Source organism: Apteryx rowi, unplaced genomic scaffold, assembly GCF_003343035.1.
Source record: "Apteryx rowi isolate R43461 unplaced genomic scaffold, aptRow1 scaffold_0, whole genome shotgun sequence".
NCBI classification, from domain to species: domain Eukaryota; kingdom Metazoa; phylum Chordata; class Aves; order Apterygiformes; family Apterygidae; genus Apteryx; species Apteryx rowi.
Genome location: NW_020447195.1, coordinates 10,785,883 through 10,801,184, shown reverse-complemented (window position 1 = coordinate 10,801,184; position 15,302 = coordinate 10,785,883). Strand labels below are relative to the sequence as shown.

The following is a 15,302-nucleotide window of genomic DNA, read 5'->3' as shown; positions in this document are numbered from 1 at the left end:
AAAATATTTTTCTCTCTACTTACCTGAGTCAGAGTTATCAAACTGCCAAAGTGTTAAAAACCCATCGTAAGTGGCCTGCAAATGAAAAGCGTACTTAAGTTAAGGCAAGCATTTACAAGAACACGTCTTTGTAGCTAGTGCTTAGACTATCTTATCAATACCCTCACCCCTTGTTTAAGAGAGGTTCATCATTAGACTTGGCAATGCTATTTGCCTTTACAAAATTTTCACTGTTAACAAAGCTTAGTTACGTAGGCCATATTCTGCAAGATTTGATGCCTAAAGACAGTAATCAACATTCCTATTTAGGTCCTTGGTAAAAGTACTCAATTTTCAGTGTCACTAAGCACCTGTAGCTCCCACTCAAGCCAGTGGGAAACATGGGATAGAAAATTTCTAGCAGATGTAACAAAACTGGAAAAATTTCCCTTAGCCCTACAAAAGATACTTCTTTCCGCAGAGAAAAGCCCATAGAAAACAATGTGTGTTCTGCTCAGTTCCCTTTATGCAAAGCTCCCTGGCATTGCTGATTCAAATTATAAATAAAAGCTGATTTTTTCATAAAGCATTTGCAACCTGCCAGCGTGTGGCAGATGGCAACCCTCCATGAGGTAGAGCGTAGGATGCAGTCTGGGCAGGTCTCTCAGAGACCGGGGAAGTGGCTGTTAGCAGCTCCTACCATCTCATTTTTCTGTAAGGTGACCGCAAAGGAAAATCTGTGTTTTCATCCATTTGTTTAATGGGGATAGAGTCTTATTCAAAATACTACAAATAAGAAATACTGCAGAAAGCAATGGATTTTATGTCAAACTCCTGTATTACAGAAAATCAGTCTGCTTCTATCCATATCTATGTAGTTCAAAGAAACCCAAATCCAAAACAACAAAAACAAGCACTAGACAGCTGGGTGCTCAGATACCTTTATGCTATTATTAATATTCTTACATATAATGTTTTGCAAACTAATGGATTTACAATAAAAAGACACATGTACTTAAAAAAATAAATTCAGTTTTCTAAATGCAAGTTCTGTTGAGGTAAGAAAGAAAAGGGTAAAATTAGGACAATGCCAGCTATAACCTCAACAGACTTTTAGGTTTAAAAATAACCTATATTTAAAAAAATTAGCTAAGAGATCAAAGTATAAGATATGGTGGCCTTTCAAGTACTCCTACTCAGGAAGAATTTGATTAAGCAGGTTCCTGTACACTTAAGTTTTTTTGCATTCCCCCCCCACGATCTTACCTGGGTTGAGGAAGGCATCTCTCCTTTTGTCATGGTTTCTGGTGACATTTCACCAGAACAGCGGATCGCAGGGGGGCTCTGAGTGGCAAGGTGTGATGAAGGCAGCGGGGGAGATGGTGCTTCCACTTTGCCATCACATTCGCCCCTTGAACGATTCAAGTTGGTGCCAGGCCCTGGGGAACACAGGAAACGAATCTCACCCACGTGAACTAGCACCAGCTGGTGGTTTTAAAAAAAGGCCTTGAAAAGGCAGAGAACGAGCACTTGCAGCTTATCTTCTGTCAGTGGGAAGGAATGCAGCAGTCTAGGGATGCCAGGCTTTTTTGTTTGCTTGCTTGTTTGTTTTTTAAACCAGCCTCCCCACCCAAAACGCCTTGTCTGTGTGTGATGTACGTGCTGGAGTTACGTCTCACGGCACCGTCACTAAAGAGTCCGTCGGGAGAAAGCAGCACGACGCAGCACAGATATCCAGAGCAATCGCGGTGCTGAAAGACGCTTCTTTGAGAAGTACCATTTCAAATATATACATTGAAATTTTCAGCTAACACATGTACAAGAAACTTTATTCTACTACTAAATTTCTTTAAAATTTAAAGTTTTCCAACCCAAGATTTGACCTTTGTGTTTTATTTAATATAGAACTGTTATTCCTTGATCTCAAAGTGCTTTACAAAAGATGGAAAAAATGTATTACTCTGATTTTATAGGCTTGGAAGTTGAAAGATTTGTACAAAACTAATCCGTTATACCTGACAGTCATTACATTCTAAAGATCTACTGCAGTTAAAAAAGGAAAACAAAATTATTCGTAGAATAAAGTAGAATCATATCCTTTTCCTTACTCTGTAGCAGCAGCCACATGGTATACAATATTCCTCCAAATATGCTGATAATCAGTGAGAAATCTATATACAAATAAAGACTATGACCAAGACTAGTTTCTATACGTTACAAATTGTTAATTAAACCTTAACAAACACTGACTGCACATTGGCATTGACTACATATTGGAATGAAGTATCGAGCAAGTCAGTATTTTTGAGAAGAAGGAAGGCAAAATCAGAAGCAAATATTGTAGGCTCATATAAATTACAATTAAAACTAAACAAGTTCATATTAAAACACTCTATCTCCTAAAGGCTTTTTGCTCCTATTACAAAAGAGCAAGATTGAAACTTTCATGCATACAAAAAACACTCTTTAATGCAGCTACAAATGACAAGTCACAAAGTTTATACTACGTCCCAACACAGTACACTGTGATCTGGGTCACAACAAAGCGTTCAAGTAAAACTGCATACAGGTTTCTAAATACGAACTACCCCAAACCTAACTCTCTATCAGCTATCAAAGGAAATTCTACTCTTGTACCACAGGCTGGATGTTTGATCTACTTTCCTCTGCTTTGATCACAGATTGAAGTCTTGCACAACTTCGTTAAATCTGTTCAAGTGTGATCACTGTGTGAAGCCCACTTTCTGCTGGCGCGCGTATTTTGCTCTTATAATTTAAGGGGAGGACAACAAAATGCCGAAACCCCGTAAACTGAAGATAGGAAACAATGGGAAGAAAGAGTGAATTCATCAGTATTTCCAGTCAGAAAGTGTTACTAGGATTATAGCTTTCTAGGTTGATAGCAAAATTCTTATCCAGCCATCCAAAAGTTTCACTGTTTTTCTGAATCTCACAAAATGATTCAAACCGTCCTGTTTCTGTTAGAGCCACACACTGTGACTCCAGGCAACTTCGAGGAAGCTCTGGGTTGCATTTCCTTAAACAACCTGTATTTTGGCATACAGCAAAGACAAGCCAGTAATCTGGCTGTATTAATTCTTTATTAGCACCTTTACGAAGTTACACAGGTTCCTAAGAAACTACACACTTCTTAAAGCAAAAGTTAAGGTTAATGAACGAGCAATGAAACAGAACAAGGAGAAACAATAAACTCAACCATTCAAAATGAGCCAGGAAGATATACAACACAACAAAAAGGTACAAACATGAATTTTAAAACAATAATAAATGTTTATTTGGTTTCAACAACTGCAAGTATCACAAGAAGAGAAACCACATAAATGATCCATAGTTTGTATGCAAGAACGCAAACAGCATCTGAATTTAGGTTTTGCCTCATTCTGACTAGTATGGTGAGCAACCTCTTTTTTCCTCCTAAATTTGTGTTTGTCTTTAATGAAAAAGATTTTAACTTTTTAATCACAAATTAAAGGTGCTTTCCTTCAGTCAGCTCCGCGTATGGAACAAGATGCATTGGTTTAGCAGTTATCTATACGACTATAGGACTCCCTGTTGTTCAGAGAACTGACAGCTCAACAGTAAACTATTGTTGAAAACAAGCAGAAGGGCAAAGGTTATTATATCTCGTTTAAAATTACAACCGTTCTCCCCTAAATCTTGATTTACCATGTACAAAAATTCCATGCCAAATTGAATACCTTTAACTCCCCCTTGGGAAACCTGACCACTGTGTAAATGTATTCCTTTAATATCGAGTGCAAGTATAAATTATTGGCTTCAGTGAACTGCTAACTAAAAATAAAATATTAGCCGGTTTGCCCAAAAGAAAAGGGCTCTGTGTACCATGCAATCACTTGGACAACAAGCTTCATAGGAATTGCTTCTATAAACAGTTTTAGTTGCAACGGGGTAAACAGGAAAAGCCAAACTTAGACATATAAAGAAGTATGCAACATGCTATTCTGAAAACGTGAAAGGACTCACTCTTTAGGGTAGCCAGTCACCCCAAAATCTGAAACCTTTTTGACTTCCTTTTTTAAACAAGGATGTAAATTAACCAACTCGTTTTTAATGAGTATTAAAGTTCTCATTCTCTTGCTTATACTTGGCAAAAACAGCTAAAAAATGTTCAGCTAAAAAGCCTTTGAGAATTTTATAAACGCGGTGTAACTGTACACAACAACGCTGCCCAAGTTCAGTACCATAAATAAAACACATTGTTAAACAACAAAGCGACTCAGTACAATAGCACGGCTGAAGCTGGAAATGGGCAAACAACCTGCCCTTACAGACAACTCGGGAAAACATGTCAGGGCAAGGAAGCCCGAACTTCTCATGTCCCAGCTGAAAGACATCTGTGACAAGAGATTAGGCAGGTTCAGGGACTGATGATACCCAAGAAGAAATCAGTATTGCCCATGAGTATCGGACACAGGCCCTTTTCCTGCAAAACATCCATGTTCTTTAGATCTCCAACACGCCTATTAAGAAAGTCAGTCTTGATCACACACCATGGAATTTCATAAATTCGCAAAGCCATCTAGCTGCAGGTCATCTGGCAACCGCATCACCCAAATGGCAAGACATTTAACTTTTCCCTTCTGTTTTTAAATTGTTTTGAATGGGTTAACTTTAAAAATACTATACGTGTGTTGCACTATATCATAGTAATACTATACACGTTTTGCACTATATCATAGCAATAAAGTGATGTTCATGAAAAAAAATACCGTTCTGTGCTCTGTTTTCCATTAACTGAATGTTAAGTAATTTCACACATCACATTACCGTTACAATATACAGTGAATTAGAAAAAAGAGCATGAGGTAAAATGAAAACCTTGGGGTAACCTCTATTAACTTTTACAACATCATGAACTATGCGAAAGAAAAATTAAAACTTGGAAGGCTGCAGTAACTTCGAGAGCTATACCCCCGTTAGAAATGGCTCATCAGGATTTCAGACATGTGTAATACGTCCTTCTGATCTCTCACCTCAACTAAGTTTTACTCCGGAAAAGAAAAGTAAATGTTAACACTGCCACTCGAGTCAGTTACTTACTGTATTAGTTCAAAAGAAAATAAGAAAACTATCTAGCGGTTGCAGTTAAGATTAAAGTACATTTTTATGTTTTTTAAACTCAGAGAGAAGGTTCACTTAAAATTCTTTAAATTAGCATATTTCCTTTTCAAATCAGACAAACGAAAACTACCACACTGCTCTTTTTGTTTTTTAAAAAAGAATCTTGTTTACTGTGCTTCTGCCCTACTCCCCTTTTATTTTTTTATATAACCCAGGAGTTAAAATGACTCAACATCCTCAAATTGTGTTTGCAGAAAAAGTGAAAAACACCTACAAAGCTAGCACCAACCTAGGCAGTGGTTCAGATCTCCAGAATTTTATCACTTGCTTTACTGTCATTTTGTACACTGAAAATTCCCATTAAACTCTTTGTCCTTCTGTGTTTAACAGTGACCACAAAACACGAGTCTTATATTAGGGCATCTTCTTCAAGTGATTAAAGTAAACAAAAACCTGCGACTCTGAATAAGGCGAAGACAAAATACATTCAACTCCCCACTTCATCTGTAAAAGTTGTCTCTCACTGGCCACAGCCACATCCCCTTACTGCTGTGAAATCCACAGACCAAATGACCAAAGTTTGTCTCGAGTAATTCACTTTTCCATAAAGATGCGGTAACTGGAGCTCAGCTGAATGAAATTCATGCAACAGTGAAAGCACAGGAAAACCGGGACCTCAAATACAGACCGGAAGGGAACTCCTGAGTCATCCCATCCATTGATGATCTATCACTTACCCCCAGTTATAAATCTATCAAGCTTCATTTTAAACCTAGTTGGTCTTTTGCCTACACCATGCCTGTCTCAGAACTTCATTTCTCAGCTGCTTAGACACCCTCTAATTCCCGGCTTTAATTTATGACCGGTTTCCACTCATTTGTCTTTATGTCAAGTGGTCCTTCAGCTTACAAGTAAAATCCAAAATCCCCAGACCAAGGAAAAGATGATGGATAGAGCGCAGTCCAATCATTATTCCAGTTTATCATGACAGAAGATGAAACCACTAATTTTATCAGTCATGAACCAGAGATTGCAGCACACTGTGCATAAATCATGCCCCCAGCCTCGGACTGCTCCGTAGCACCCACCACCCAGGTGCCAGGGGAGGGCACCCTTTTTGTGGCACCCAGGCCTGGTGATTAAATGGCTACAGAGGATCTCCGCTATTTCATTGCAATGAAGGGATTTTCTTAGCTTAGTTTGAACCATCTCAATCTGATTTAACTGGAGATTATTCAAAAAGCAAACTACTGTGGAAACAAGAGTGTTGCTTTAACAACTCCCTCCCCTCCCCAATATTTAAGCTGCAGAAGAAGGCACAAAACCATTGCTTTTTTTCTAAATCAGACAGATTTAAAAAAAAAAATCGCACTGTTAAGATATGGGAACGGAAAAGAGATACCAAGACTAACGTTATGCCGTGCAGTTATTTCCCTTTACTTGTCATACAATCCCAGTGACCATTAAAAGTTACAGTGTAATCTATTTTTTGCCATCACAGGAAATAAAAATAAAATAATAGATACCTTAAAGTGAACTTTTCACTCTATTTGACTGGGCATATCTCTCAGATTAAACCTTTTTGGCTGGAAACGGACATGGACTAGTCAGAAATCTGTTCTATGTTGTGTCACAAGCTGTCCCATGTATTCGTGTTGCCATCTTTGAAAGCATTATTCAAATACAACATTTACAGGGTTTTTTTTGTGCACCACAGAATCAAACTACTTTACAATCACAAAGATACGTAAGAATGCTGAAATATAAGCTATCCACACATACTGGTACCTAACAGCTGTGTCCAACAGATCACCAGTAGCGAAATACTCATTTCCAAGCACAAGTATAACAAAGCCAAACCTGTTCATTACTTAGAGATGGGGGGTCTAGAAGTAAACATCCAAAACTAAAGATCACGTGATCCACAAAATCATAACCATTTTTAAGAATACAGGAGCACCAGGCAAGCACCAGTCATTCCCCTCCGGTTTTAACATTAGTCAATTTTGAACTCAAAACCTTTGCAGCTACTTTTTTTAACTGAAGGACTCGAATGGTGGTTTGTACCTACCATTTTGCAAACAGGTAAAACAGAAATTTGGTGATAAGTGCTACATGTATACGTACTACATACTTTCATTTATGGCTTCAGAAGTTGACATTAAAGTTGTATCAACAACAGACACAGGTTTCCAAATTTTATGAGAAGTGTGATTAAGCAGAATGTAAAACTGGGTTTAAACGGTTAAGTGGTAACACACCAGGAGACGACCTGTGTTTTCTTTTCTTCTCACTAAAGGTTTCACTTAAAGTATCAGTAAGCAAAAATATAAAAATACAAACTTACGAGATAACGAGTGCGTGCCTTTGGGTAAGTACTCAAAGAGCAGAGAACTATCCTCTCCCAGCATGTCAGCTTTCAGAGACAGCAAACTGTTCTTACTCATGAGCGCTGCTCGCAGGTTGGCGACCGTCGCCGCCTGCAGCGCATCCTCCTTCTCCGGGGTCAGCGGCTGGGAGAGGTAGCTCGCTTCGCCGCCCAGGAGCGCTTCATCCACGCTGGCGTACAGGTCCGACCGCTCCACTCGGCTGTCGGAGCTGCTGGGTTCTGCCGCCGCCGTATCAGCACCTGCGCGGAGACAGACGCCGTCAGAGACCCCGCGCAAAGCCCCGAGGTGGGACACCTCCGCTGCACGCGCGCCCAAGCCACTAGGGAAGAGAAATCCATCACCGCCTTGCGACCTCTTCATGAGCTTTCATTCCCTCCCACCCCCTTTCCAAAAATGCCTCGGGATGAACTTGGCCTTTCGCAGGCTCGACACAGAGCGCGAGGCTCAGCGGTGCCTCCGCACCAGCTGACGCACGTTCCCCCAGGCGGAGAGATGCATGCAAAACCCCCAGCCTATAGCCGAAATGAATATATATAATTTATTTATTCATTTTTAACTACTACAGGAACCTCAATGACTACCTGCATTAAGATTATAGGATAGCATGATAGTACTGAAATTGCTTTCAAACATCTAAGTTCTGTTTTTCCGTTACTTTACTCTGATAGCCCAAAATTTTCATACTTTCATTTCTTTCCCCATGATGAAGGTTCTAAAAAAACAAAAACAAAAAAACAGTAATAAACTGCCTATAACAGTGGACTGCTAATTAGTACAAGTTTCTTGGAGGCATTTGTTTGAAAAAAATACACACTAACCACTGGTTCTCAGCATATACCGGAGGGTAGATTTTATATAGAAGCGATACACTGTAAAAATCAGATTACCCAAGTTATGATGGGTAGCTGCTAAGAAAGTGTATAAAGCATAATGGACTATTAACAAAAAACATCGGTTAGCAAAGCCATACAAAAATGAGAAGACTATAACAAGGTAATTCCTCCCTCGCGTACCTTACTGGAACCTTCTCATTTTTGTATGGGCTCGTATATATGTATGTATGTATGTATTTATTTATTTTCACAATTTTTGGAAGGCCTAATAGAAGAGTCTCTCTTGGTGTGAACTTTGAATCTCTTACAGTCTTAAGTAATTTGTGTACTTTTATCTAAAATAAAGTGATTTGTAGCCATGTCTCTACTCTTCACAAGAATCAACCCCCACCTCACCCCAAGGGTTGTTACCCCATTTATTAAGTGCACATAACAAACTAGAATTAACTAGCCAGGAACACGCTGAAACAAAGTACAGCCAAATACTTCAAAACTCAATCAAGTACATGGCTAAAATGGCTAAAGCCTCCCAAAACATGATTGCCTTTGCAGCATTTGTACTGTTCAAGATGGAGAGAAAACACATCCAAATCCCATGAGAAGGCATTGATAATGAATGATCAGACGGAAAAAGACGCAATTTTTCAGATCTTTAACCCTTTATTGCCTCCGAGGTCAGAATACTTTAAAATCCACTTGATGCAAAAGGCAGCTGTTACAGTTCATAGCGGGGGCATGTGTACAAAACTAACACTCAGCTGCACCCGTTAATACATCTTGCACCGATTCTCAGTGCAAGGAATCAAGATGTTGTCTACGCACCACGCAGCGATAAGCACATTTCTATACAGAGGCTTCTCAGCAGCGCGGCACGCAGAGCTTGCTAGCAAGAAAGGACGGAAGGAAGGAAGGAAGGAAGGATCGCACGCTCACCCTGCCTTGTAGCCTTCAGAACCTTCAAAACCAGGGCAAAACATCAATTTGTACAGCCTTATTAAAAATGCTAATGAGGGCACTAATACAGTGCCTTTCTTCTGTAACCTGAAAAACTGCTAAAGGAGGATCATTATTTTCATCTCCATCTTACAGATGGTACCAGCCACAGCAGATGAAGCTCAAGGTGTCCGGCACGCCAGCGGATCCCGTATCAGCCTCAACGCATCTCCTAGCCCCCAGAGCAAAGCGTTTTAGATTCCTTAACACGTTCAGATTTACTTTACTAAATTGTACTTTACTGCATGTACAGAGGGTCATTACAGCTTGCTGTTAACTTTTTCTTCTTCCTTTAGAAAACCAAAAAGCCTAAAGCAAATAGCAAGGAAAACAACCATCATTAGCAAAGAGTACTCCTACACGTGGGAGATTTGGGCAATATTCAAGGTTGGAGACTGCAGACATGATAGCAGCATCTACGTGAACCATCAGGGATGTTCTCCCTTTGAAGTTATTTTCCCTCCTCCATCTGTGTTTTGTTTGTGTAATCTTATCAGTTTTATTAAATCTTAGCCAAGCAGAAGAACATTTTAATGGCTTTGAATTTTTACATATTTTGTCACACTTCTGTTACAGTGCAAACAGTTAACAGGCATATGTATTTTTTTAAAAGATATTGACGTTTGCTTTAAAAACAAACACTTCCGTATAAAGGGAAATTACGAGAGTTTAAGAAAACACAGCAGCTGTTCCAAGAGGTGGTGAAGAAAGGAAATTCGAGCCCATTAAAATGGTAATTTATCAAACAGAAAGCAATGCTAATACTGCTATTCCTCTGCTCCTCGCCATCTACGCTGCAAAACATGGCGAATAATCCAGGCCAGGGAGGGTGTTTGTCAACAAAACGGTGCTGCCAAATCGCTGGGCAGTAAATCACCTTGCGTTTCCTCCCTTCTGTCTTCGTAGCCAATTGCAGATGCTGATTGACAGTTGCCAGAATCTGCTGCTGCCTGCTGCACATAAACACTAATTGCTAAAACACATGCAGATTAATTGTAACCACAACAAGACATTAAATGTTCCTCAAAAGCCAAGATTAGAGACAGACAGTGAAACAGAGGCTTTAGAGCTTGAAGTATTTATAGCTGAAGTAACCTAATCAAATACACATTACGGCAAAATAAATATCCACTTAGTCACATAATTACTAAAATACTCTCAGCACACCAAAACCCCAAAATGCTTGAAGTTCCTCTTCACAGAGCCTCCAAAACCACTTCTCTCTTTTCTCTAGGATGCAGTTTCTTTAACAAGATTTAGGCAGAGAATTACATGAATCAAAAGTATCCATTACTGCCCAGTAATCTAAATTGTTTATCAGAGCGCTTCAAAAGTATGTAAACCAAGCTTCAGTAAATAAGCTATTGTAATTATTCTAGGCAATGGGTCGTGTGGCAAGCCTGAAATCTTCGTCTAAATCTTATATTATTCATTTTTTTACACCACTGAGACAATCCCTTTTATTGTATGGATTCCAGGCACCATTCACAGGAAATCCTCATCAGTGCAGCAAGTTAAATGTGGGATTAACGCTGCTCAAAAAACCTGAGCTCATTAGTCTCTTTAGCAAATAATTATTTTGCAGTTATTTTATTACACCAGCCTACTTTCAGAAACACGGAAGCTTTAGGAAATCTTGATTAGTTTGTTCACTCAGATGAATAATTTTATTTTATAAAACACAGGGCCTATTTTCACAGTTTTGGCAACAGTACTTGCTATGCATCCCTGACACTGTGAAAGCAACATTTAAATAGTAAAGTTGTTATTTACACATGAAAGCCTGATATCAAAGGACTAGAGGAAGCCCGATGACAAGCACCTTCTCGGAGCTCGCCCGTCCCGGCGGAGCAGGGCAGGACCAAACGCCCTTCCTTGGCCACCACCCGGACCAGGCGGCCTTCAGCAGACCTAGAGACGGGACCAAGACTCGCGCCGTTCCGCGGGGTCAGTAGTGCAATACCCCAAACGCGCACACAGGTGGCTGCTGTGGAGGAATTTACGCTTGGGCAAAGTAAAACTGAACTGTCTGCCTGCTCGGCAAGGGAGCGAGGAGAGACAGGGAACTCGCTCTCTTTGCTACGTTACGCGAAGCCCTAATCCAGATTAGAAACCCCATTTAGCAGCAGGCATGCTGCTATTATCATAAACGAGATTTCACATGAAGACTCCATTTGAAAGCCATATAAACAGATGTTGTCACAAACTCAGACATCAGAAAAACAAGACAAATACAGGGACCTAAGACTGAAGTACTGAATTTGTGCTTGTACCGCTAATTAGAGAGACAAAGTAATATTTTCCGTTGAAAATCATTTAGATATTCAAGGGCCATTTCAAAAATATAACGTTACTAATACAACACCAGTACAAGCGATTTTCCACCAGAAATGGAGATCAAGATGAAAAAGTATTTACGTCTAGTCACTGCTGTCTTTAAAGAGTTTCATAACATAGCTCCATGTTACCATCAAATCACTTTTTACGGGAAGCTATGAATACGCAGAGAGCCTTCCAGGGACCAAAACCTGTGAGCAAGAGCAAGGCATTCATGTGATTCAATAACAAAAAGATAGATGGTTTTGGGTCACGTAAAAAAAGGCTCCAGGAGAATGTGAGTGATCAAAGCGGCTGAGGACATTTTGCAGAAGAGTCATCGAGGTTTTGGGGCTACTAGTCACATTTCTTTAGTTTGAGATAAGTTATCCCATCTAAATAATCTTTCCCAAGGATTCATCATGTACCCAGTGTTTCAAAACATTCTGTCTAAGATTAAAATTTATTGCTGCAATAAAAAGAACAAGACCAGAAACCACATTACAATGCTCACAAATAGCGAGACAAATAAATTAAAAATTTAATTCTACTGTGGGAGCTATATCTGTAATAGAATACATATGTGTTTTAAAACCCACTTCAGTCAACTGCAGTGTATCAGTATCAAGGTCATTACTGATAACAAGTCCTGATTTCCTTTTTTTTTTTTTAAATGAAGTTGTACTATTCAAAAAATGAAGAAGTCATGGCTACCAGTCCCTTGGGAAGAGCTATGAAAAAAATAAAGGTGATGCAGCTTACTAAAAATATGTGAATGAAACATTAAACTTCATAAACTATTTCCTAATATCCAAGAGAAAACTGTCAGCAAAAGCATTAAATCTAGTCGAATGACTGAAAAACACATGTGCCACCTCAGAAAGACCACCTGGTTCAAGGAAATAGCTCTTCCATTTTAAAGGAAGAATCCATTCGAGGACATAAAATAATTCCTTAAGACACAGAATAAATTTTTGTTGAATTTGTTTTCACCGCTTCATACATTTTTCCTTGCTACAGATTGCACTTACACATTACCAAACCATCTCCTCAGTGTCTGCTTCTGACACCACTTATTTCTTGTTTGTACTCTGTTTTTATCTTCCGAGCATATCCCCAGGGATATTTGTCATTGCTATTCTTCTCTTTCCTAATTTTTTTCTACTTCAACTTTTATTCCCGTTCTCTCATATTCAAAGTTGAATATTTTCTAGCAATCTGTATAGAGGACTAATCCCATTGATCAAGGAGAAGGGCGTGAATAAAAGTCATACACGATTACCTAGTCCAGTTGGAATATTGAAAGCAGAAACAAACTCTTCCCCAAGAACTAAAGGGAATGTTCTGCTAGAGCACTATTCCTAAATATTGTTCTTTTCATTACAATCTCAAGGTAAAAGGAAATAAGTCATCTGTCATCTTCTCTTCAAAGTCCCTTTCCGTTTGGCGGAAACGCAAAGCGGCACTGTTTCTCCCTCAGCCTTCAGAGCTTGCAGGGGGACAAGGCCGCGTGACAACCGCCTACCAAATCAAAGCGACTCCAGCATCAGAGAGGTGGAGGAAGTCAGCCAGCAAATACAGTAGTCCTTGAAAGGACTGCAACAGGATTTAGCTTACCGTTTACAGCCAAAGCTTTGGGCCTGTTTCTGTAAGTTCTCTTTATCGCCCTGGGAAATTTAGAAAGGCTTTTAGGAAGCCTTCCAAACCTGTCCTCGACTCTCTGTGAATTTAGTGCTTTTCCATAAAGCATCAGCCGTTTCTCCAGGCACGCCTTTCTGAACCAGAGGTTATCGCTGCTCAGCACCTGGAACGAACTCATTAGATCTTTACGGGTCCCTCTCCCTACAGTCTCCAAAGATAACAATGCTCCAAGCCACTCTTTGGACTTCCTAATACCTCCCTGCCATGAAAAGTGTCCCTACCCTTTCTGTATAGTACACCCCATGGCACAGCTCCAGTACCTGTTCCAGCAGCAACTTAAACCTTGAGCAACTTCAGCAGAATGAAAGCCCTTGTCTTGCAGGTTTCACTAATATTCTTTCAACCTGAGATTATGTCCACCAGCACCAAAAGCCAGCCAAAGTCTTCGGCTGCTTGCATTTTGTGGACACTCACCAAAGCCAGGGGTGACAGCAAGATCCAACAACTATCTGGAGATGACTAAAGTAACACTGGATAATCTTATACTCTACTCACACTTAGAAAGACCTCCCCCCCCCCTTTCCCCTACTTCTCTTTTTCAGGCTTAACAAAGCAAGCGCTCTCAGCCTCTCCTCGTACACTACATCCTCCAGCCCATCTTGATGGCCTCTGCTGGGCTTGTTCAAGCTTGTACTGGGGATCTCAAAACTGGACCTAGTACTCCAAAGGTGATCTTGGCTCCCTTGACACGTTAGCTGTGCTCTTAGTAATGCAGCCCAGCACGCAGCTGGCCTTTGCTGACGCGAGGGCCCACGGACTCATGTTTAGGTTGTTATCCACCAGAACACATTTTCTGCAAAGCTGATTTCCTGCTAGTTGGCTGCCAACCTATACTGGTGCCTGGGGTTATTCTGTCCCACCCTCAGGACTTCACATTTGTCTTCGTTGAACTCATGCTGTTTCTGGCAACAGTGCCCTCCGGCAAATCGTTCCTCCCAGTTTGGTGTCATCCAAGAACTTGCTGAGGGGGTACGCTCCATCCCATCGTCCAGGCTGCTAATGACCACAGTAAATGATATTGCCCTAGTATCTCCTTGTGATGAATGCAGGCACCTGGGGTGGCTGTTTAGGGTCTGCTTCATGCTAACATTGGATAACTTTTAGCGTGTTGGCAAACGTAATATTTTGTTTACAGGGACTAGGCGCCAACATTAGCAACTTCTTCCCCCACCCCAAATGCTCATTCCTACGTCTTCCCCTGCTACTCCCTCAGTTGTACCAAGACTATATGTATAGTTGTGAGGTGAACTGGAGACCAGAACTGATATATGTTAAAAATAAACTAGTTTATTTAAAGAAAAAAGTTATTTTTAAACCCAGATCAGTTCCCCAATCCGGTTCACTACATGGTTGTACAAACATTTGTACCGGAACAACTGCAGGAGAGTGTGGGGGTGGAAATAAGTACTACAGGAAAGTGGGAGCCACTTAAACTGGGCATTTCTTTCAAGGACACTGCTAAATTATGGCCTGAGCTGAATGCTTTTGGAAAAAAACTTGTGGGAATCAAAGACTTCCACATTTCTGAGGTACTTCTGCCTATTTGTATAGAACATCTCAACAGATCTGTCTGACAGTGGATTTCATTTAAAACTTCAGGGACGATGTTTCTTATACAAGCTTAGGAAAGTTCAGCTCGACAGCCGTACGTGAAGAAGATTGCGATCATTTGTTAACTCACAGGAAAGAAAAGCTTTCATTTCCAAGTGTTTGTTCTCGGTATAAGAAAAAAAAGGAGCACTAAGGTGGTAGAAAAATGACACTTTTGCCAGCTGCTAAAAATCTCCTTTAAATTGGGATTTCAGACACCCCCCCCTTCTTTGTAACAAAATTTTTTTCACAAACAAGAAAGTGTTTCATAACTTGCTATTTGTTAAGCAAAAGCTAGCATTTTCACATACCACAATATTTATATAGAGAATTGATGCCCTTAATTATATTGATTTTGATTAGAGCTCTTTTCACTAACTTAATAATATACACACAG

At 40.0% G+C, this 15,302-nt stretch overlaps 1 protein-coding gene across 16 annotated transcripts in view; it reads right to left on the bottom strand.

The window, feature by feature from the left end:
* ZBTB46 (zinc finger and BTB domain containing 46) overlaps nt 1–15,302 on the bottom strand; it is a 61,230-nt gene that overhangs the window by 19,033 nt on the left and 26,895 nt on the right. For 8 of the 16 annotated variants that reach the window (XR_003252003.1, XR_003252004.1, XR_003252006.1 and 5 more), the window contains exon 5: nt 7,430–7,711. The exons of 1 other annotated variant lie outside the window; for it this stretch is intronic. Coding sequence is in view for 8 of the 15 variants with exons in the window: in XM_026056496.1 (XP_025912281.1) it covers nt 7,430–7,711 (282 nt within the window). In the remaining 7 variants the exon portion in view is untranslated. Of the gene's footprint in view, nt 1–23; nt 76–1,245; nt 1,419–7,429; nt 7,712–15,302 lie in introns of all 16 variants that reach the window. 7 more of the 16 variants (XM_026056478.1, XM_026056486.1, XM_026056460.1 and 4 more) reach the window with 2 other exon arrangements.